General features: G+C 50.5%; 1 protein-coding gene across 1 annotated transcript in view; it reads left to right on the top strand.

Annotated features, from left to right (window-relative positions):
• Positions 1-23,336, top strand: part of LOC123350514 (osteoclast-associated immunoglobulin-like receptor) — a 30,458-nt gene that overhangs the window by 2,901 nt on the left and 4,221 nt on the right. Inside the window, exons 4-11 of the mRNA XM_044989130.1 lie at positions 238-303; positions 4,239-4,304; positions 4,652-4,717; positions 8,520-8,585; positions 9,995-10,060; positions 11,761-11,883; positions 12,292-12,545; positions 21,347-21,447. Of these exons, the coding sequence (XP_044845065.1) occupies positions 238-303; positions 4,239-4,304; positions 4,652-4,717; positions 8,520-8,585; positions 9,995-10,060; positions 11,761-11,883; positions 12,292-12,545; positions 21,347-21,447 (808 nt within the window). The remainder of the gene's footprint in view (positions 1-237; positions 304-4,238; positions 4,305-4,651; positions 4,718-8,519; positions 8,586-9,994; positions 10,061-11,760; positions 11,884-12,291; positions 12,546-21,346; positions 21,448-23,336) is intronic.

Genomic DNA, 23,336 nt, shown 5'->3' on the forward strand with positions numbered 1-23,336 from the left:
TCCCGGAGGGATGCTCCCACTCTGGGGACGCACAGAGAAATTGGGGCCAGTAGCTGCAGAAGTGGCACCTTCCCGAGCTGATAAAATCCACTAATCCTGCTTGAGGTTACAGTGACCATAAAACGGGGGAGATGAGGAGGAGTGGCCCAATCGCGGAGTCATTTCCCCCACCTATTCACTCCCCCTGCATGCCCATTTCACCCTCCTCCCCAACAAAGTCTCTTTCTAATCCCACAGGTCGAAACGACCCCACGGGGCTTGAAACATCACCAGCTCCATCCAGCCCAGGGACCACATGGGCAGGTACCGGGAAGCTCAGATTAAAGGAGCACCTTTAAATTTGGGGTGGAGGGGCTAGCTGCAGAGCAGGGAGGTCTTTCCTAGAGGGATGGTTCCCTAGGCTTCCCCTGATCTGAGGCTGTACAGACGAGGGTCCCCAGCCAGCAGCTGCCTTATCAGAATTGTGTTCATTACATAGCTAGCTAGCTAGATAGGTTCAGGGGTAATGTATCAGAATCTGGCCCTCACCCCCATTGCACTCAGTGGGTTTCTTTCAATTTACCCTGCGGGAGATGAGATCAGAAACCAGGACCACCAGTTCCAAGAACTCCACAGACCTGTGTTGTCACTGGATTTATTACCCAGGGGACATTAGACAAGGGGAGGTACCAAAATACCCCTCTGTGGGCACAGAGGGACAGAATGATAGACTGAGGGGCAGGGTTTGGGTCTCCCCCTTTGAAGTCCTGTGTCTTTGTGCATGCAGAGCTCTATCCAAAACTCACCATCTCCGTGAGCCCCAGGGGAATGATGGCCCTGGGAGGAGCTGTGACCATCCTCTGAAAGAGTCAGTGCCAGGGCATAAGGGTTGTTCTGAACAAAGGAGGAGATTCGACTCCTCTGCAATACATACATAACCCTGCTGCCAGCTGCTGCAGAGGGCAGCAAGCTCTGGCTTCAATATATAGGGGTTCCTCTCAAAATTACAACACAAAACTGGATTGAGCTCCCACCCAGAAATCTGGGAAAAGTAAACAGCATCCCTGGGTATTTCTAAGAAGCAATACTTCCCGTCTTGCAAGCACTGAGTCTGTGTGTGACCAAAAAAAAAAGTTATTAAGGGGAGAAGGAAGAATGGCATTAATTTGAGAAAACATAACAACAATGACTCAAACGTATGCAAACAATAAGTAAATCCCGGACCCCACGGTACCTGGAGCAGTAGCTTTGCCTCAGTTTCTCACTTTGTGAAAGTCGAGTGGACAAATGTCCCATTAACACACCACTCCCCTTTCTGTGCATGACACCGTGCTCTTGGTTTGTTGTCCACCATAAGTGAAGTCCTAGAGTCTAGGGGTGCCTTCAGGTGCATTCACCTCCAGCCTTATGCAGGGAAAATTGAATGATGCCTCTGCGCACTCCTGTCATCTTCTGAAGTTTCTGCACTGGGCCCAGCCCTAAGTGATTTCAGCTCTTAGGTTATGGCTACATTGCAAAAAATACTAGCAGCCACGAATCTCAAAGCCCAGGTCTACAGACTGGGGCTCTCATTATGGTACTAAAAATAGCCATGTAGTTGTTCCTACTGGGACTAGAGCTCAGGGTCTGAAACCCAGATCCCAGGTTTCGGATCCCAGGTTTCAGAGCCTGAGTAGGAATGTCTGTACGGCCACTGTTGTGCTGAAGCACAAGCCTGAGTCTGTAGATAAACCCTCAGTGATTTCACTGGATAGTGCGGCGCTCCAGCTGCTGCTGCCACTTCTGCATTGTCTGCACAGCAATTCTGTCCAACAAGAATGGCTCAATTCCCTTAATCTAGCTTCTCTCAGACCAAATAATCACTGAGCAAAACCAAAATCGCCACTGATCACTATCAAGTGTTTCCCAAAACTCTAGAGGAAAAGAATCACAAGTTTCCAAAACCCTAGAAGGGGGGATCACCCCACCCCACCCCACTGACTGAGTGAATGAGGTTCATCTTAGGGTGACCACATCGACTAGGGAATATTACATACAGTGCTACTGGCCTTTAGTCACACTGTGTATTGTGGACCTAGCATAGTCATGGATTAGAAACACAGCCGTGCACACAGTGACTGATTCTGCGCTGCACAGAGAAAAAAAGTAACCCCTATATAACTTCAAATTCAACATAAGCAACTGTTTAGGTGTAACCCTTCTGCCAGGGGGAGTCAGCAGCAACCAGGGCTGGGTTCCCTTTGATAACACAACACAGAGCCAGTTCGAGTCTCCACCCAGTAATCTGAAAAAAATTACACCCCACCACTTGGTACCTCTAAGAGCCAGTACTTCTCTCACAAGCACTGCATTGGTGTATAGAAGAGAAAACTTTCAATAAAAGGGGAAAGGAACCTGGCACTACTTGGAAAAACACCACAAGCATGATTTGAAAACATCTGACCATGAATAAAACACCCATCCCAGAGTACATTGGCTGCATCCTTTTCCTCAGTCTCTCACCTTGCAGTGTGAAAGTCCGACAAACAAATGTCCCTTTAACACGTCAATGCCCTCTCCCTCCACTGCACCCCACTCACAGTTGTCCTTGGTCAGCGAAGACCCAGAGTTTGGAGGTGTGTTTGTGTGAGTTAACCTCCCACCCCGGGGGAGAGGGGACGTGGAGCAGTGCTACAGCAGCTGTTGCTGTGCCACTGTTCACGCTGCATCACTGCCTGCCATTGTTCACTCACATGGCCGGCCACTCCATCATCATTCCCTACACCACCAGCCACTCCACCATCGTTCCCTCTGCCACTCTCAGCTGCTCTGCCGTCAGTCCCCCTGCCACTGCCTTCTCTACTGCAACCTCTGGGATGTTCTGAGCTTCCAGCTCTCAGCAATTTCAGTTCCCAGTGATTCCAGCAGTTAGTAGGGGAACCTCACTGGTAGTGCAGGCTGGGCAACCTCTTTCACCAAAGACACTGTCCCACCACAGGCCTAAGACTTAATATTTAGACCGGGTTATCAGTGATGTCAGCTCTAGTGATCCAAACCAAGAGACTCTCAACTGGGTCTTAATAAGCTCTGTTATTAAACACTACAGCATCTAAGACCAGATGGGCACAAATAGCCTCTCTCAGCTCCACTAGCCTTTGACACCCCTACCTCCTGCTTACTGAATACAGTTAACTTGAGAGCGACCCCCTCATTCAGGGCGTTCAAGGCCAGTTCTGCTCCCCTTGATTCACAAAAGGATAACGACACTTTATTACCCCTGCCCCCTCAATAACAAAGTGATTCGCAACCCAATACCAGAGAAAAGTGATCATTTGGAGACAGCAGCCCCATCGCGCTGCTCACCTAGGCAGAGTGGGCGCGTCTGTTCAAACACGGTCAGTTCCTGATGTCTTCTCCCTAGCTCCTCGCTAGGTGTTGGGAAAGCTCATTCAGAGCCTGCTTACGTAAGAAACTATAAGTGCAAATTCACAGAAACAGACTGAACGCCCTGCTCAATGCATCCAAATGCATCACACATCCAGTGAGGCTAAGAACTAAAGACTAAAGTGAATTTTAACCCCAAAGACACCAAACTGATCGCTTTGGCAAAGCAGGTCTGTCTGCTGATGCCTTAGACAAAGTAGGTGTGTCTATGCAAATAAGGTCTCCTGCTGAGCTGATGGCTCTGGGGGGAGCCAGCAGTTCATGGATAAATGGCAGGGGAGAGGGTCAAACAAGGATAACACTGGGGACATGGAGGAGTTTCCCATCAGCAATGTGCCAGAGGGCAGCAGTGGGAACTACACCTGCCGTTAGGACTGCACATCAAAGCCCTTCATCCGGTCAGATCCCAGTGGCCCTGGGGGAGTGGCTGGTGAGAGGTGAGGGCCCGGTTGAGCATCCCTGCTCCTAGCCTCCCAGCTAGCCTGACCCTCAGGGGTCTGTGTGCTGGTGGGATGCTCAAAGCCAGGCCCTGCCCTGGTGTCTCGCACAGGGGATGCCCAGCCAGGCATGAGGTAGTTGATGGGGGAGCTGCAGAGCTTCCCAAGGGGATGCTCCTTCTCTGGGGACACACAGAGAAGTCAGGGCACAGTGTCTGCAGCACCAGCACCCTCCCCAGTTGATAATATCCACTAACCCCCCCTGAATATTACAGTAACCATAAAGCCTGAGCTATAGGGGGAGAATCCCAGTTGCTGAGTCATTGTTTCTACCTTGTCACTCCCCCTGGGTGCCCATTTCACCCCCTGCCCCAACAGACTCTGATTCTAATCCCACAGGTGGAAACAACTCCAGTGGGTCTGAAATATCGTTGACTCCAGCCAGCCCGGGGACCACACACACAGGTAAAGCGGGGCCTTGATGGGGACTTTGTGGAATCACAAATTAATGGAGTACCTCATAGATTTGGGAGGGAGAGGGGGATCCCTGCCCCCAGAGAGAGCTGCAGAGATTCCCAGGGGGATGGTCCTTCTCTGGGGACACACAGAGAAGTCAGGGCCCAGTGACTGCAGCACCAGCACCCTCCCCAGCTGATAATATCCACTACCCCCTCCTGGATATTACAGTGACCATAAATCCTGAGCTGTGGGAGGAAAATCCCAGTTGCTGAGTCATTGTTTCTACCTTATCACTCCCCCCTGGGTGCCCATTTCACCCCATTCCCCAACAGACTCTGATTCTAATCCCACAGGTGGAAATAACTCCAGTGGGTTTGAAATATCGTTGACTCCAGCCAGCCCGGGGACCACACACACAGGTAAAGTGGAGCCTCGATGGGGACTTTGTGGAATCACAGATTAATGGGGTACCTTACAGACTGGGGGGAGAGGGGGATCCCTGCCCGCAGGGAAAGCTGCAGATTTTCCCAGGGGGATGGTCCTTCTCTGGGGACACAGAGAAGTCAGGGCCCAGTGACTGCAGCACCAGCACCCTCCTCAGCTGATAATATCCACTAACCCCCCTGGACAGACGTCAGGATATGCTTCTACGGGGACAATGTTCTGAAGAATCGGAGCAGGCTGTGCAGAGGGAAGAGAGGAGCGGTGAAGAAATTTGGCAGCATGTGGCCTCCAGAAGAAGAAAGAGGAGCGTCCATGTACCAGCAATGCAGATACAGATGAGCAACCATTTCCATGTTCTCTCCACAGGTACTAATGTGGAGAGTGGACTAGATGATATATCTGAGAGAAGGCAGAAGAAGGAGACTCCACCGATTGGAAGGCATGAGATGCACTGTCCTAGGGATGGGGGTTCTATGACCACCGCTCACAAGAGAAGGAGGAGGGTGGTGGTGTTTGGGGTCTCCCTCCTCAGAGGGACTGAGTCATCTAACTGCCGCCCTGACCGAGAAAACCGAGAGGTGTGCTGCTTGCCAGGAGCTAGGATTCACGATGTGACGGAGAGGCTGCTGAGACTCATCAAGACCTCACATCGCTACCCCTTCCTGCTTCTCCACATGGGCACCAATTATACTGCCAAGAATGACCTTGTGTGGATCACCGCAGACTACGTGGCTCTGGGAAGAAGGATAAAGGAGTTTGAGGGGCAAGTAGTGCTCTCATCCATCCTTCCTGTCAGGGAAAAGGCCTGGGTAGAGATCGTCGAATTGTGGAAGTAAATGAATGGCTACGCAGGTGTTGTCAGAGAGAAGGCTTTGGATTCTTTGACCATGGGATGGTGTTCCAAGAAGGAGGAATGCTAGGCAGAGATAGGCTCCTCCTAACGAAGAGAGGGAAGAGCATCTTCGCAAGCAGGCTGGCTAACCTAGTGAGGAGGGCGTTAAACTAGGTTCACCGGGGGAAGGAGACCAAAGCCCTGAGGTAAGCGGGGAAATGGGATACCAGGAGGAAGCACAAGCAGGAGAGTGCAAGAGGGGAAGACTCCTGCCTCATACTGAAAAAGTGGGACAATCAGCGAGTTATTTTAAGTGCCTATACAAAAAAGCAAGAAACAAGGGAAACAAGCAGGGAGAACTGGAAGTCCTGGCACAGTCAAAGAACTATGATGTGATTGGAATAACAGAGACTTGGTGGGATAATTCACATGACTGGAGCACTGTCATGGATGGATATAAACTGTTCAGGAAGGACAGGCAGGGCAGAAAAGGTGGGGGAGTTGCATTGTATGCAAGAGAGCAGTATGACTGCTCAGAGCTCCAGTATGAAACTGCAAAAAAACATGAGAATCTCTGGATTAAGTTTAGAAGTGTGAGCAACAAAGGTGATGTCGTGGTGGGAGTCTGCTATAGACCACCAGACCAGGGGGATGAGGTGGACGAGGCCTTCTTCTGGCAACTAGCAGAAGTTACTAGATTGCAGGTCCTGGTTCTCATGGGAGACTTCAATCACCCTGATATCTCCTGGGAGAGCAATACAGCGGTGCACAGAAAATACAGCGGTGCACAGACAATCCAGGAAGTCTTTGGAAAGTGTAGGGGACAATTTCCTGGTCCAAGTGCTGGAGGAACCAACTAGAGGCAGAGCTCTTCTAGACCTGCTGCTCACAAACCAGGAAGAATTAGTAGGGGAAGCAAAAGTGGATGGGAACCCTGAGATGGTCGAGTTCAGGATCCCGACACAAGGAAGAAAGGAGAGCAGCAAAATACGGACCCTGGACTTCAGAAAAGCAGACTTTTACTCCCTCAGGGAATTGATGGGCAGGATCCCCTGGGAGAATAACATGAGGGGGAAAGGAGTCCAGCAGAGCCGGCTGTATTTTAAAGAATCCTTATTGAGATTGCAGGAACAAACCATCCCGATGTGTAGAAATAATAGTAAATACGTCAAGATACCAGCTTGGCCTAACAGTAAAACCCTTGCTGATCTTAAACGCAAAAAAGAAGCTTACAAGAAGTGGAAGATTGGACAAATGACCAGGGAGGAGTATAAAAATATTGCTCAGGCATGCAGGACTGAAATCTTTGGAACCCCCTTTCAGGTAGGGGGGCCATTGGCCATTATTTTTCAAAACTCATGGCGATTGGGGGAGCTTCCAGATGACTGGAAAAAGGCTAATGTAGTGCCCATCTTTAAAAAAAGGGAAGAAGGAAGATCCAGGGAACTACAGGCCAGTCAGTCTCGCCTCAGTCCCTGGGAAAATCATGGAACAGGTCCTCAAGGAATCAATTCTGAAGCACTTAGAGGAGAGGAAAGTGATCAGGAACAGTCAGCATGGATTCACCAAGGGCAAGTCATGCCTGACTAAGCTAATTGCCTTCTATGACGAAATAACTGGGTCTGTGGATGAGGGGAAAGCAGTGGATGTGTTATTCCTTGACTTTAGTAACGCTTTTGATGTGGTCTCCCACAGTATTCTTGCCAGCAAGTTAAAGAAGTATGGGCTGGATGAATGGACTATAAGGTGGATAGAAAGCTGGCTTGATGGTTGAGCTCAACGGGTAGTGATCAATGGCTCCATGTCTAGTTGGCAGCCCGTTTCAAGTGGAGTGCCCCAAGGGTTAGTCCTGGGGCCAGTTTTGTTCAATATCTTCATTGATGATCTGGAGGATGGCGTGGACTGCACTCTCATCAAGTTTGTGGATGACACTAAACTGGGAGGAGTGGTAGATACACTGGAGGGTAGGGATAGGATACAGAGGGACCTAGACAAATTAGAGGAATTGGCCAAAAGAAACCTGATGAGGTTCAACAAGGACAAGTGCAGAGTGCTGCACTTAGGACGAAAGAATCCCATTCACTGTTACAGACTAGGGACCTAATGGCTAAGAAGCAGTTCTGCAGAAAAGGACCTAGGGGTTACAGTGGACGAGAAGCTGGATATGAGTTGACAGTGTGTCCTTTGTTGCCAAGAAGGCTAATGGCATTTTGGGCTGTATAAGTAGGGGCATTGCCAGCAGATCGAGGGACGTGATTATTCCCTTCTATTCGACATTGGTGAGGCCTCATCTGGAGTACTGTGTCCAGTTTTGGGACCCACACTACAAGAAGGTTGTGGAAAAATGGGAAAGAGTCCAGCGGCGGGCAACAAAAATGATTAAGGGTCTGGAGCACATGACTTATGAGGAAAGGCTGAGGGAATTGGGATTGTTTAGTTTGCAGAAGAGAACAATGAGGGGGGGTGATTTGATAGTTGTTTTCAACTACCTGAAAGGGGGTTCCAAAGAGGATGGATCTAGACTATTCTCAGTGGTTGCAGATGTCAGAACAAGGAGTAATGGTCTCAAGTTGCAATGGGGGAGGTTTAGGTTGGATATTAGGAAAAACTTTTTCAGTAGGAAGGTGGTGAGGAACTGGAATGGGTTACCTAGGGAGGTGGTGGAATCTCCTTCCTTAGAGGTTTTTAAGGTCAGACTTGACAAAGCCCTGGCTGGGATTATTTAGCTGGGGATTGGTCCTGCTTTGAGCAGGGGGTTGGACTAGGTACCTCCTGAGGTGCTTTCCAACCCTGATTTTCTATGATTCTATGATATTACAGTGACCATAAATCCTGAGCTATAGAGGGAGAATCCCAGTTGCTGAGTCATTGTTTCTACCTTATCACTCCCCCCTGGGTGCCCATTTCACCCCCTTCCCCAACAGACTCGGATTCTAATCCCACAGGTGGAAATAACTCCAGTGGGTTTGAAACATCATCGACTCCAGCCAGCCCAGGGACCACACACACAGGTAAAGTGGGACCTCGATGGGGACTTTGTGGAATCACAGATTAATGGGGCACCTTACAGACTGGGGGGAGAGGGAGGATCCCTGCCCCTAGGGAGAGCTGCAGAGCAGGGAGGCCTTTCATAGGGGGATGCTTCACTCGGCTGCCCCTGATCTGGGGATGCACAGAGGAGTCAGGACTCAGGGGCTGCCCAGCCAGCTCCTGCCTTGTCAGAGTTGCATTCAGTAGATTGATCGATCGATAGAGTGGGTGGATGGGGATCGATCGATAGATCGATTGATTTTCCTGGATAGATCGATCGATCCAGGGCGATGATTCAGAATCCGTCTCTGATCCCCACTGCAATCAGAGAGTAACTCCGATTTATCCTGGGTGAACTGAGATCAGAATCCAACCCAGATACTTCCAAGAACTCCACAAATCTGTGCTGTTCCTGGGTTTATTAAGCAGGGAACATTAGACAAGGGGAGGCAGCTGAATGCCTTAAGGCTGGGCACAGAGGGATCAAATTTAGCTGGTGTTGGTCCTGCTTTGAGCAGGGGATTGCACTAGAACCTCCTGAGGTCTCTTCCAACCCTGATATTCTATGATTCTCTGAAATGACAGACAGACTGAGGAGCAAGGGTATATGTCTCCCCCATAGAAGTCCTGTGTCTTTGTGCATGCAGAGCTCTATACCAAACCCTCCATCTCTGTGAGTCCCAGGGGAGTAATGGCCATGGGGGACACTGTGACCATCCAGTGTGAGTGTAGGTACCAGGGGCTGGGGGTTGTTCTGTACAAAGGAGGAGACCGCACCATGCTGCAGCACATAGAAAATACTGGGGACGTGACTAAGTTTCCCATCTGCAATGTTACACAGGATGACAGCAGGAGCTACACCTGCTGTTTGGCAGCACATAACAGGCCTTCATCTGGTCAGATCCCAGAGATCCTGTGGAGCTGGTGGTGAGAGGTGAGGGGCCTGGTTTGGAGTCCCCGCTCTCAGCCTCACACCCAGTCCAGCCTTCACAGAGTCTATGCCCCAAGGGGATGCTCAGAGCCAGGATCTGCCCTGGGGCCTTACAGAGGGGATGCCCAGCAAGGGATCAGGAAATCAGTGGATTTGTCATGCAGCTGGGGGAAACAGCAGCAGCAGCTGTTGATGTAAGGCAGAGGGAAGGGGGAACCCTGCCCCCAGGGCAAGCTGCGGAACAGTGATAGGGGGATGCTCCCTATCAGAGGATGCCCAGAGAAGTCACGGCCAGCAGCTCCAGAACCAGTCCCTTCCCCAGCTGATAAAATCCACTAACCCCCTGGAGGTTACAGTGACCATAAAGACTGAGTCGAGTGTGGAGGGGCGCAATTGCTGAGTTACTTTTTCCACCTATTTCACCCCCTGCCCTGACAGGCTCTCATTCTAATCCTACAGGTGGAAATGACCTCACTGGGCTTGAAACATCACCATATCCAATCAGCCTAGGGACCACACAGACAGGTACCTGAGTGGGGAAATCATGCCTCACGAATCTACTAGGATTCTTTGAGGGGATCCACAAGTATGTGGCCAAGGGTGATCCAGTGGGTATAGTGTAATTAGATTTTGAGAAAGCCTTTTCACAATTTCCCTTACCAAAGGCTCTTAAGCAAAGTAAGTTCTCATGGGATAAGAGGAATGTCCTCTCCTGGATCAGTATCTGGTTAAAAGATAGGAAACAAAGGATAGGAATAAGTGGAGAGATGTAAATAGTGATGTCCCCCAGGGGTCTGTACTGGGACCAGTATTATTCAACATACTCATAACTGATTTGGGAAAAGGGGTAAACAGTGAGGTGGCAAAATTTGCAGATGACACAAAACTACTCAAGATAGTTAAGTCCCAAGCAGACCATTAAGAGTTGCAGGGATCTCACAAAACTGTGTGACAGTGCAACAAAATGGCAGATGAAATTCAATGTTGATAAATGCAAAGTAATGCTCATTGGAAAACATAATCCCAACTGTACATATAAAATGGTGAGGTCTAAATTAGCTGTTACCATTCCAGAGACAGATTGTTGAGTCGTTGTGGATAGTTCTTTGAAAATATCCTCACAATGTGCAGCGTCAGTCAAAAATGTGAACAGAATGTTGGGAATCATTAAGAAAGGGATAGATAATAAGACATAAAATATCATATTGCCTCTCTATAAATCCATGGTACACCCACATCTTGAATACTGCGTGCAGATGTGGTTGCCCCATATCGAAAAAGATATGTTGGAATTGGAAAAGGTACAGAAAAGGGCAACAAAAATGATTAGGAGGCATGGAACAGCTTCCATATGAGGGAATAAGACTGGGACTTTTTCAGCTTGGAAAAGAGACAACTAAGGGGGGTTATGGTAGAGGTCTGTAAAATCATGACTGGTGTGGAAAAAGTAAATAAGGAAGTGTTATTTATTCCTTCTCATAACACAAGAACCGGGGGTCACCAAATTAAATTAATAGGCAGCAGGTTTAAAACAAACAAAAGGAAGTGTTTCTTCACACCATGCACAGTCAACCTGTGGAACTCTTTGCCAGAGGATGTTGTGAAGGCCAAGACTATATCAGGATTCAAAAAAGAACTAGATAAATTCATGGAGGATAGGTCCATCCATGGCTATTAGCCAAGACGGGCAGGGATGGTGTCCCTAGCCTCTGTTTGCCAGAAGTTGGGAATGGGTGACAGAAGATGGATCACTTGATGATTCTGTTCTGTTCATTCCCTCTGGGGCACCTGGCATTGGCCACTGTCAGAAGACAGGATACTGGGCTAGATGGACCTTTGGTCTTACATAGTATGGCCACTCTTATGTTCTTATGGGATGGGGACTCTGTGGAATCACAGATTAAAGGGGAACTCTAGATTTGAGGGAGGCGGAGGTGGGATCCCTGATCCGAGGGTTAGCTGCAGAGCAGAGAGGTCTTTCAGGTCTGCTCCTGTTCTGGGGACGCACAGAGGAGTTGGGCTCAGAGGCTGCCCAGCTGCCCTCTTCCATCTATCCTTCATTAAATAGCTAGATGGGTAGCTAGATCCAGGGGTAATGGATCAGAATCCGGCCCTCACCCCATTGCTGTCAGGGGGTAACTCTGGGTTGACCCTGGAGGAGCTGAGTTCAGAATCCAGCCCTGATACTTCCAAGAACTCCACAGCCCCGTGCTGTCCTTTCACAGTCCTAACGAGGAGCCTGGATTTCACCTGGGGCAACATCCTCCGTCTGGGCCTGGGCGCCTGCGTCCTGCTGGCTCTGGTGCTGATCATGGCTGCGGCTAGTTACTGCTGGAAGGAGACTCCAGGTGATGTGACCCCCCATCTCTTATCCCTGCCCCCATCCCAGGACAGCCCCCCCATGTCTGCCAGGCCCCTATGAACATGGGGGTACCTCAGACCAGGGTGACCCCTGCCCACGCTGGGGCTGCCATGAAAGAGCTGTGATGTCCAGAGATCCCCCTTCCCACTGTGAGCTGGAGCCACCCCAATGCCTGGCCCTACCCCATTCTGATTGCCCCACGTGGGTAGGTTGGGGGTGGGGGGGCAGTGCACACAGACACTAGGTCTCTTTCCTGCCAGCAGCTCCCACCTCTCCAGCCCCTGGAAACCTACCTAGCCTGGACATTCCAGCTGGCTTGTCCTCCCCTCCCCCCAATCCCATCCCAGGGAGGTGACACTGGCCCCTCTAACCTGCCGTCTCTCTGTGCTCACAGGGGAGCCTGGATCCAGCTACGCAGAGGCGAAGATCTCCTCAGGGGAAGAGCCCTATCTGCTTGGAGGGCTCCACAGGGCAGAAAACCCATCCTCCCTTCCCCCAGGAAATCTCTGCTTCAGGGAATCTCACATTTATTCCATGGTGCTCCCGATTCGACGGCCGGACCCCTGGGAGAAAACCCCCGACCCCCGGCTCCGAGCACACCAGCCCCTGTGGCACCAGCTCAAGGAGCACCTGCCAGGGCCCCAGGGGGTGGGGAAATGGGGCCGTAGCATGGCCCAGTGCAGGGAAGGTACTGCCCACATCTGTGGGAAGCCCAGGGTGGCGTGTGGGGGGCTGGGCGCTGTATAGGGCCCCCTCAATAAATAACTCCTTCCCTGCCGGATTCCCAGCTTCTCCTGCTCCCCGCTGGGGATATGATGTGAGAAAATGAGGGAGGGGCCGTTAGTGCTTCCTTAGCCAGAGGCCGCTCCCCCAGCTGGAGCCCTCACCCCCTCCTGCACCCCAACCCCCGTCCCAGCCCAGTGAAAGTGAGTGAGGGTGGGGGAGAGTGAGCAATGGAGGGTGGGGGGATGAAGCGGGTAATCTCGCTTACCAGTTGGGTAATCTCATAAAAAAAAACAATTTCAAATTCATTTGACAAGAGCTATGTTCCATTAAACCATAGTGTCTGGCATGAAATATGCTACCACCTTTTAATTCGTTACTGACTGGGTCTCATATCAGCCTTTCCATGATTTTGCTTAGGATCACTGTCAGGATAACCAGGGCATTCCATTCTTTAGATGTATCCGCACAACGTGAGTTTGTTTTCAGTTCTCTGGAACTTCCCTAGTTTTCCAAGATTTGTTAAAACTCAGCATAAATGGTACAAATAGCTACTTTGCCAGTGCATTCAATACTTGTGATTTCCAGTTATGGTCCTGCTGATTTAACAAATTCATAAATTCCAACACCAGAAGGGACCTTTGTGATCATCTAGTCTGACCTCCTGTATAACACAGGCCTGAAAATTGCCTCAAAATTATTCTTGGTTGTATGAGATCTTTTAAAAAAAATCCAATCTTGATTTTAGAATTGCCAGGGATGGAGAATCCAGCATGTCCTTTGGTACATTGTTCCAGTGGTTAATTATTCTCTCTTTCTTAAAAATTTTTTGCTGCATTTTCAGTCTGAATTTGTTTGGCTTCAAGTTTCAGCCAGTGCATCTTGTTATACCTTTAAAAAGTGTTTCATTCTAATAGTTGCTGTTTAACTAGGTGCAGCTGGAATAGAAAGTATTTCACTAGTACTGGAGGATGTGGATACGTCATTCCACTTCTTCCCAAATGCAGAACAGAAATATTTGTAATATTTCTCCTTTTTTTGCATCATGATTTGCAATTTTACCATCCTCATCTCCAGCTGCACCAAAACTGATTGCTAGGATATTTTGTTCTCCATATGTTTCAAGAACTCCTTAGTGTCCTTATCCTAAAATGCCACAGATTTTTCATTGATATTGTTAGTTTTTTCTTCTCAAGTGTCTGCAATTCCTAACTCCTCAATTGCACCCACTGAGATGAAGTTCCCTATTTCCTGGTTGTTTAATATTATTATTTGTTATTTCTACTTTCACTTCCCCTGATAACCAGGATGGGGGTTAACTGAAGAAGCCACTTTCACAATTTGCTGAATAATGTGTTTGGAGGCATCTGATACATCTTAAACCACCCCCCAGCATTGGTCACATTTAGGGTTGCCAACTTCCTCTTTGCAGACAACTGGACCTCCCTGCCCTGCCTCTTTCCCCAAGGCCCCGCCCCTGCCCCATCCTTTCCCTCAAGCCCCTCCCCCTGTTCGTTCCTCTCCGCCCCTGCCCCCCTCCCGCTTGCTGCACTCTCTCCTCCCCCTTCCTTGGAGCTGGCTCCTCTCCTCTCCACTTCCCTTCTCCCACTCCCACTGGGCTCCCTCTGCTATGGAGCTGCAGCCTGTCATGAAGTCTCCTACCTGCCCACAAGACGCATGTAGGAGGCGGCCCCAGCTGAGTGGGGGCTGGCTCGGGTTGACGACCCAGCACCTCTCCCTTCCTGTCTGTGGTAACCAGACTGTTGGTGTCCGGTCAGTACATCTGACTGGACACTGCCAAGTCCCCTTTTTGACCGGACTTTCTGGTTGAAAACCAGGCACTTGGCAACCCTAGTCACATTTTTTCAGCCAAAACAAGGTCTAATATCCAGTTACCTTGACTAGGTTGCAATATTTATTTTTATTTACTCTGGGAAGAGAGATGCGAATGCAGCCCCTGATCTAACTGCAGGCAGTCAGTGACTCCAGAATGAGCTGAGGGGAGCTGAGATCAGAATCTGGTCCTGTTGCCTTTGCAGGCAGTGGGTGACTCTGGCTTGACCCCCAGGGCACCTGATCAGGATGCAGGATATTGTTTCAGTTTTGGGGTGAAGGTTCAGGTCTCACCTCCTCTTTTCCTTGATTCAGTTCCCCATTATTAATGCAAACATTCCCCCAGCCATCTGGCCTCTTTGGCACTCAGGGCCCAGCCCCCACTCTGCCTGAACAGCCAGCAGTTCAGAATGGAGACAGCTGCATTAGTGACCAGATCTCTGCAAATGGAATCCCAGCCCCTGGTCTGAGAGCCCCTGTCCCACAAGCCCTGGTCTCAGATTCCCACCACCCCCACACTCAACCTCATTTCAGATCCTGCCCCACAGACACATATTCAGGCCTCAGACCCCTGCCCCCTGGCACAGGCTGGTACTCACGGAGAAAACTCAGGTTTTCTACCGTATGAAGTTAAAGTCAGCTAATTCTGCAACCCACCGGTGTGCTATGGGGTTCAGCCTGGCAGTGGTGGGGATGTAGGTTAGCACATTATCTCTGTTAACTGTGAAGGATTGTGCATAGTGGATTTAGTCTACTAAATAAATCAATGGTCAGTTTTCCCAGCAGAGAGAGGTAAATAGCAAGGTTCCCCAGGGATCTGTACTGGGACTGGTGCTGTTCAACTTATTCATCAATGATCTGGAGAAAGGGGGACACGGTTTTGGCAGGCTCGGATTAGTTTTTCACTCCAACTAGCTCCTGAAGCTCACTCCTGGGCAAACTGCCCTGATGACAGTTTCCATTATCTCTGCCTCCGTGTTCCCCTTGGGAGCACCATTTGCAATTTGATAAGCCAAACTGCTTTGGTTTAGCCTGCCCTTTTGTAGGGAGCTCCCAAACTGTCCTGTTATTGTAAAGTCTTTCTTTGACACTGGTTTTATTTTCTGGGATGGGACTGACAGATCTTTTGCTCCTCTTTTGCTGTAGCAATGGCTTGTAGAATCTTCTCTCTTAATGCCAGCAGTGTAGACAATCCCTGATCTTCCAGCGGTTTTGGCTCTTCACTATTGAAATTAATTCTTATATATTTGGGTAAGGTCAAGCAGCTTTTGGTTGCAGTGTCACCGTGATTTGTCCCAGAAATGCCCAGGGAGTCACAGGCTTCTCTTAAATGCTCATTCTTTAGCTGGTATCAGAGTCCTCCTACCTCCACTACAGGTCCTGTAACACTCTCCCAGCCATAGCTCTTACAAACAATGAAATCTTCCCTGGCAGCTTTCTCTGGAGCAGTCTGCAGAAGCTTTGATGGGTCCATCTCTCGGAGAGGTCAGCTCATTGCAATTCAGCCTCTCCTGTCTGGGCTCACCAAATCTGATACTCACGGAGCAGGGGCAGTTTGAATAGTGGAGTCTTGTTAAACTTAGTATCCACGAAACAAACATATCCAGCTTGCACAAGTCCCCTTGCTGCTCAGTCCTGTTACAAGTCTGCTACTGCAACCAGACCCATACCCATTGAGCCCCTCAGCAAGGCAGACCTTCAAGCCGTACCTGGTTCCCTTCAGAGTGCTACACTGCAGCTGTATTGAGCAGGGGTGAACGTGTGGCTCCTCTGAGAGAGTGCATTAAAGACATGAAGTGATGGGGCTCGTTTCCCTTCTGGGGAGCTGTAGTCACTCAGCTCCCATTGATGCTACCACAGGCCGGCGGGGGAGCATCTCCTCTTGTGCAGGGGGTCATCTCAGGAGAAGCACATGGAACAGAAGAGCCTTTGGACTGTACACACCCATCCTAGACAACAAGCCAACTCTTCTCTCATCCTCATTTCATCTTCAGTGAGTTGTATTTTACTCCACGCCGTCTGCTCTGAAAAAAGTGTTCATGGAAACATTGCTGCCGCCAGCACTGCCAGGGCACTAGAGCATGTGCATATTTAACCACCTTTGCCAGCGCTGCACGTTTTCACACCAACAGCTGCATCAGCAAGAGGTGTGTGGCTCTGGGGTCATCAGCCCAGCATCCCTCATGACGCCATCAGGCACATTGTCTTGTGTGGACTTTTTGCAGTGCATTGTGTTACGAGCACCCCTCTCAGAGAATTGTAGGCATTTAGGGTGGGGGACAGATACAGCAATTTCCTGGCCTATCCTGGACAAACCTACCTGAATAAAGTTTAAGTCATAATGGAATCCATTGTATTAAAAATGCAAAGTTTCTGTGTTATTGAGGGTTGTATGAAATTTCTCTAGGGGGGAGATGTGGCCAGTGTCAACCTTCAGAAGCATTATGAGCTTCAAAGGACTATTTCAAACAACTCGCCAGACAAACAAAGTTACATGGGAAATACCTGGGGGAGGTGAATGCACGTTGCTAGGCATGGCACGGTGTAGAGGATTCATGCAAGAGTCCCCACTGACAAAAACCACAACCACTTTGTTGGGAGCTGTTCTTCGTTTGGTCACTGTAAGAGTTGCTTTGGCAGGAAGGGGCAGAAGAGGAATGGAGGAAGGAGCCAATAGCCATCACAGCCAAAACAAGGAGTAAAAGCAAAGGGCAAAGGTGAGATTTGTACCCACACGTTCAGAACACAAGGGATTACCAGTCCATTGTCTTAATGACTTGGCCAAATCATCATGCAAAAGGATCCCATTGCCACCAGCTGCACTTTGATCAGCTGAAGTCAGGAATAGAAGACATAGCCATTAAGGCCTGCGGTGGTGCAGAAACATCTAGTAAGAGTCCCCGTCTCGCCAGCCGGATTCAAGTCCCGGTTAGCACAAGCCATGCTATGGCATCCCTGTTGCTGGAAGTCTTTCTTCTGCTGTTTATTGTAAGAGTTGCTTTGGCAGGAAGGGCCAGAAGAGCAATGGAGGAAAAACCGGCCATGGCCAAGATAAGAAGCAAAGGCCAATGACCACAAGAGGGGTTTGAATGCAGCCATACAGAGCACAACGGATTAGCAGTCCATTGCCTTAACCAGTCAGCCAGGCCATCAGTTAAAAGGGCTCTGGTGTCACCAGCTTTCCTTTGATCTGCTGAAGACAGTGGCTGAAGCCTGTAATCATGCTAGTGTTGGGGAAGCCTCCTGCAGGATTCCCATTCTCGGGAGGTGGCTGTGAGTCCTGGAGGGTGAAAGACATACTACGGCAATCGCTCCCTACCTGCCGCCACCAGAAAGGCCAAAGATAAATGTGGTATTTGAAATCACATGGGCAGATCACGATGGCGGTGCTGGGATATCACTCGGGAGGGGGTGTGGCTGAGTCACATGACTGACCCCATAACATGTGCTGTGTCTGTTTCTGGAGGATGCCCGCAGGTGGCTCGCGCAGGTCTCAGCCCTGGGTTATAAATAGGATTCTCAGAATTCAATTTTTAATTATTTTTTTATAATCTTGACAATGTTAATGTTGATTTTTAAGGGTTTTAAAATTTTTGTTATCAATTTAAATGTCCACTATTGGCTAAAATCATGGGTTTCCAGCAACGTTTTTATATTTATTGATTTATATTTCACAGTGGAGGAAATTACAGGGGGGTCAGACAATAATTATGTGATGACAGTAGGTGTTGAGATTCAAAAAGTTAAAGCTTTATAACCATTAAAACACAAATTGGCATAATCTCATGTCAAAATATACACAGTAAATATCCCCAAATCAACCTCTAACAATGTCTCAAGCTGCATTTCTCTTACTTGCTTGTCTGCAAATGTTTATTATCGATGGGATTATTTTCTCGTGGGTTTGTGTGGGTGCAGGGAACTTGATGTTCACTGATATTTACCAATAACAATCACATCCACCCAAGCCTAGTTATACACAGAGCCCTGTGCTGTGTGTGAGACAAGCACGGAGCCTGGGCTGTGGTTACAGGTTGTGGTCGCTGTTCCCAGCACAGGCGCGTCTCCTCCCCCAAACCCAACCCCTCGGCCCCGGCACTATTTATAGACACAGTCCCAGAGCGATGCTGCTCTCATGACACAGTCACTCTTGTGCTGTGCTCATTTCTGTCTCGAGGGTGGTCACTGTGCTGCATTCTCGGCATGGCTGGGCAGCTGGGAGAATAATCCCAGGTCCAGCCCCAGGGAGGGCAGGCAAACAGCACCCTTTGGGACAGCTGGTAGAGAACAGCTCAGAGCGGGCTGGGAGCAAGGCCCACGGCTCTCTCCTGCTGGATCCGGCTCCCTCTTCCCAAGCCCGGCCCTGCAGGAGTGAAAATTAAACCCTTATTAAGTGAATGTGTCACTGCTCACACACGGGGCTGGACTCTGTCCTGGGGACGGGAGCATGATCCCAGAATGACACTGCTGCAAGCCGTGGGGTTCCTCTGTATTTACACACACACACACACACACACACACACACACACACACACACACACAGAACGGTGTGACTGAAGAGCATGGACTGGCGGGTGGGGGGGCGGGAGACGGCCATTTTACACAGTCTCCTCACAACCTCTCCAGGACACGGGCACAGAGTGTGTGTGAGAGAGAAGGAGAGAGAGAGACAAACAGACAGACAGACAATGTGAGCTGGCTGCTGGGGAAATCTCAGAAACAGTTTACTGTATCTTTAAGAAAGGCACTCAGTCACACTCACCGTTCACTGCAAGTTTCAGCGTAGCAAAGTGCCAGTGTAGACAGTGCTCCAGCTCTGGGAGCAATGCTCCCCGTGCTGGTAGCTATGCGCCTCGTGGAGGTGGGAGCAGTGCTCCCCGTGCTGGTAGCTATGCGCCTCGTGGAGGTGGGAGCAGTGCTCCCCGTGCTGGTAGCTATGCGCCTCGTGGAGGTGGGAGCAGTGCTCCCCGCGCTGGTAGCTATGCGCCTCGTGGAGGTGGGAGCAGTGCTCCCCGCGCTGGTAGCTATGCGCCTCGTGGAGGTGGGAGCAGTGCTCCTAGTGCTGGTAGCTATGCGCCTCGTGGAGGTGGGAGCAGTGCTCCTAGTGCTGGTAGCTATGCGCCTCGTGGAGGTGGGAGCAGTGCTCCCCGCGCTGGTAGCTATGCACCTCGTGGAGGTGGGAGCAGTGCTCCCCGTTCTGGTAGCTATGCGCCTCGTGGAGGTGGTGTTTTTAGAGCGCTTTAACGTTGCCAGATGTGCCCTCAGATAAAGTTCAGATCTCATCACAGAGGAGTGCCTGGGGGCTGCTTCTTAGAGCTGCTCCTTGTTGCCCCATGTTTATCAGTTACTCCCCCCATCTAGTCTCATTACTGAGTTACTCCCCCTGGCCCCGAGTCCCATGGACACATCGCTGCACAATTACACAGCCCACTGACCCCTCTCTAATTCCAGACACCCTCTGGTCTGCCCCGTGACCCAGGAACTCCTGGGTGCCAATTGACCAGGTACAGAGGGGTGCACAGCATTTTACGGGATCCCCTGGGACAGATGTTTGCACAATAGCTCACCAAACGGTGGCCTGAGAGATCTGTACCAAGATCCAGCAGCCCACTGAGTGCCATCATTGCAGCAAGGTGTTTGTACAGGACATAGCTTAAGAGAGATGTGAAATGTGAGAGATTAGACTCCAGAAGTGTTGAAGTGAAGCTTGTCACCTGTGCCATGGCAATCCCTTCGGCTGAGCCAACCAGCACATATTAAAAAGCACAACTGTGGAGACTGTTTGAGCCAGGTGCGGGCCTGAGAATCTACAAAGGGCTTGGCTACACTTACCGTGCTGCTTAGTGAAGATGCTACCTATGAGAGAGCTTCTCAGCGTAGGTACTCCACCTCCATGAGCGGCGATAGCTAGCCCAATGGGAGAAGCCCTCCTGTCGGCACAGCGCTGTCTGCACGGCGGGTTAGTTCAGTATAACTGCATAGCTCAGGAATGTGGATTTTCCACACCCTTGATCGATGTAGTTAGACTGACATACGCTGATAGTGTAGACCAAGCCTAGGACAAAGGACCCCCAGGATAAGTCTCTGAAGAGAGAACTCCTCTGGGAAAAGACAATGGTCTGTACCTACAAAGAAAGAGGAGAGGGAACAAGAGCTCCCTTTCACCCAGGAGGCAGCTGACAGCGTTTGTCTCAGGAACAGGAGATCACAGTCAGGCCTGGAGTAAAACCCTGGAAGGACTGTGGGGTGAGCGTTGCTCTACCAGACAGAAAAGTATCTCGTTCAGTGAGTCTAGGCTCTAGTCAGCGTGGTATGATTTTATTTGCCTTGGAGCCATTTCTTTCCAACCCGTCTCCTTGCTACCCCTCGAATCTCTACACTCTGTGAAATCACTTGTCCTTGGTGTCACTGTGAAGGGATCTAGGGCTGTGTGTTGATCAGGGCGGTGACTGGAGGTGGAATTGGTCAGCTGGGGGCCCTGCTCCTTTGGGAGCAGCAGATCTGTCACTGCTGTGAGTGCCCCATGGGACAGGGGCTGGGAGATGCAGGGAGGTGCTCGGAGGACTGGGAGCTGGAGTGTGCCTATTGCCCACCCGGAGAGAGGCCACCCCACGAGGCCTAGAGGGCACGGCTTGTGTGGCCTGTGGCCAGGGGAGTTGGGGAGCTGATCCCTGGTGGGCACAGACAAGGCTTGACCATGCTAGGGGCAGCTGGTAGTGAAGTGCCTCACAGACCTGGGTGCCCTCAGGGACCATCACGGATCCCCAGAACCTCCAGCCTCCTTTTCCCTGCCATTCCCCTCAGCATATGGGGGCTCTCCCCTGCCATTCTCCGCAGGCTTCTCCTGTTGCTCCGTGTCAGGCTGAGCGATGGCTCTTTTCTCCATGATGCAGGTGAAGATCGGGGCAGACATCAGGAGGAGCAGGACCAGGGTGGAGCGCAGGATCCAGACCCAGAGCAGAACAGCAGGTGCTGGAACGTGGAAGAGAGCAGGGTGAGAGGTCATGCGCCATGGGGCTGAGTGTGGGAGCAAATTCACAAGACAAGTCCCACTCCCCGCCTGGCTGGGGGGCATTTCACCCAGCAATGACACATCCTGGACAAGCCAGGGGGAGGCCGCTCCTGCAAGGATCTTCCTCACTGCTGCCTCTTTGCCATCTCACCTCCGGTGTCCAGCCCTAGCCCCTGGTCAGCTCCCTGCTCTGCACCCTTGGGCCCTTTCTGAGACGTGCTGACAACTGGAACCTGGGTTGATATGTTGGGACTGAACTGGGGACCTCCAGAGCTGAAAACATCAGCTATTTCATGAACTAAAGAACCAAGGCTCTGAAGTCATCGGCTGTAACAAGCTACAGCCTCTGTGGCTAGGCAACGAGGGAAATTTGTAACACTCTCACCGGTGGGTTAGGCTGTCACCCTGGGGCTGCTCCCAATTAGGACACACCAAAATTGTCTAATCTCAGTGTCATGGTTCCCCCTTCTTACAGGGAAATCACACAGAGCTAAAGAAAACTGGTTACCTTTGGCAGATGCTTCCCCTCCAGAGTTGCTGGCCCCAGGTATAACTGTAGGGTAGACATACAGTAGATTATAGCTCCCTTCAATGATCTGAAACCCGTATTTAAATCAGAAGCAAAACGTCAGTAATTACCACGGAATTACGTGGGCATGAAAGCAATAGATCGGGATTTCTTTCTAAGACACCAGCTTTGTAAAATCACCCCATAAATCTTAGATTCTATTCCTCAATGTCTGACTTAAGGATCATTGACATGACACAAAATTCCAGGTGTATATGCCCAAACCCCCTACACAAACTGAAACGATTTGTCATGTCAATGTATTAAACCAAACAACTAAGATAAAGATATATAAACATATTCCCCCCGCCATCCCGGGTGTGCACGGTAGGGGGGAAGTGCTCGGGGGGATGGCCTGGGGGGCACTGCGAGTGCTGGGGGGGCAGCCCAGGGTGGTGCCATGAATGCTCAGGAGGTGGCCTGGGAGGTGCCGCAGGTGCATGGGGGGGCCTGCAGGTGCTTGGGGGGGGCAGTCTGGGGGGTGCCTCGAGTGCTGGGGGGTGCTCAGGGGGACCCACAGGTGGGAGGAACCCGGGACCCCCGCTGGTGATGGGGGAGAGAAGTTGGCTGGGGTGGCAGACTCCCTATCCAGCTTCTTGGAAGTGGTGACATGTCCCTCCCTAAGCTCCTAGCTCTGCACGCTGCCAGCTCCACAGCTCCCATTGGCTGGGAACTGCAGCTAATGGGAGCTGTAGGGGCGGTGCCTGCCAGCAAAGGAAGCACACAGAGCTAGGTGCTGAGAGACGGAGGGACATGTTGTCGCTTCTGGGTAGCCCCCACAAGGTAAGCCTAGAGCCCTCACCTCCTCGCATGCCTCAACCCCCAGCCCTGAGCCCTCTCCACACCCAAACTCCTGCTGCTGCTGTGGGAGGGAGGGTGTGGTGACCCAAGACTGCCCCAGCAGCAACCGGTGAGGCTGGCCCAGGGGCTGCCTGAGGTGCTTGGGCAGTCCTGGAGCCAGCCGCACCAGTCTCTGCAGAAGTAACGGAGATGACTTCCGTGACCTCCATGGCAATCTTGCAGCCTTATCTATGACATGTCTTAGATGCTGGGTTCTGAGGTGTATTGAAAATGGTGGCAGAATTGAGGGCTATCACTTTAATTTGTGAAGGAGTTCCTAGTACTGCTTGTAGGCTCGTGGGCTCTGAGGGAAGTCATGTGATCTGTGTCAGTCTAGATTGTAAGAGCCAGCCCGGAGTAAAGTTGTGTGAGGTGTGTCTTAGGGAGCAGCCTGCTTTGCCTCTCTCTGGTTTGGGTGGTATCATTCTGAATTCTAAGAAATAAAGTTGTATTATGCTTTAAT

This window comes from Mauremys mutica, chromosome 15 (genome assembly GCF_020497125.1).
Source record: "Mauremys mutica isolate MM-2020 ecotype Southern chromosome 15, ASM2049712v1, whole genome shotgun sequence".
Classification (NCBI taxonomy): domain Eukaryota; kingdom Metazoa; phylum Chordata; order Testudines; family Geoemydidae; genus Mauremys; species Mauremys mutica.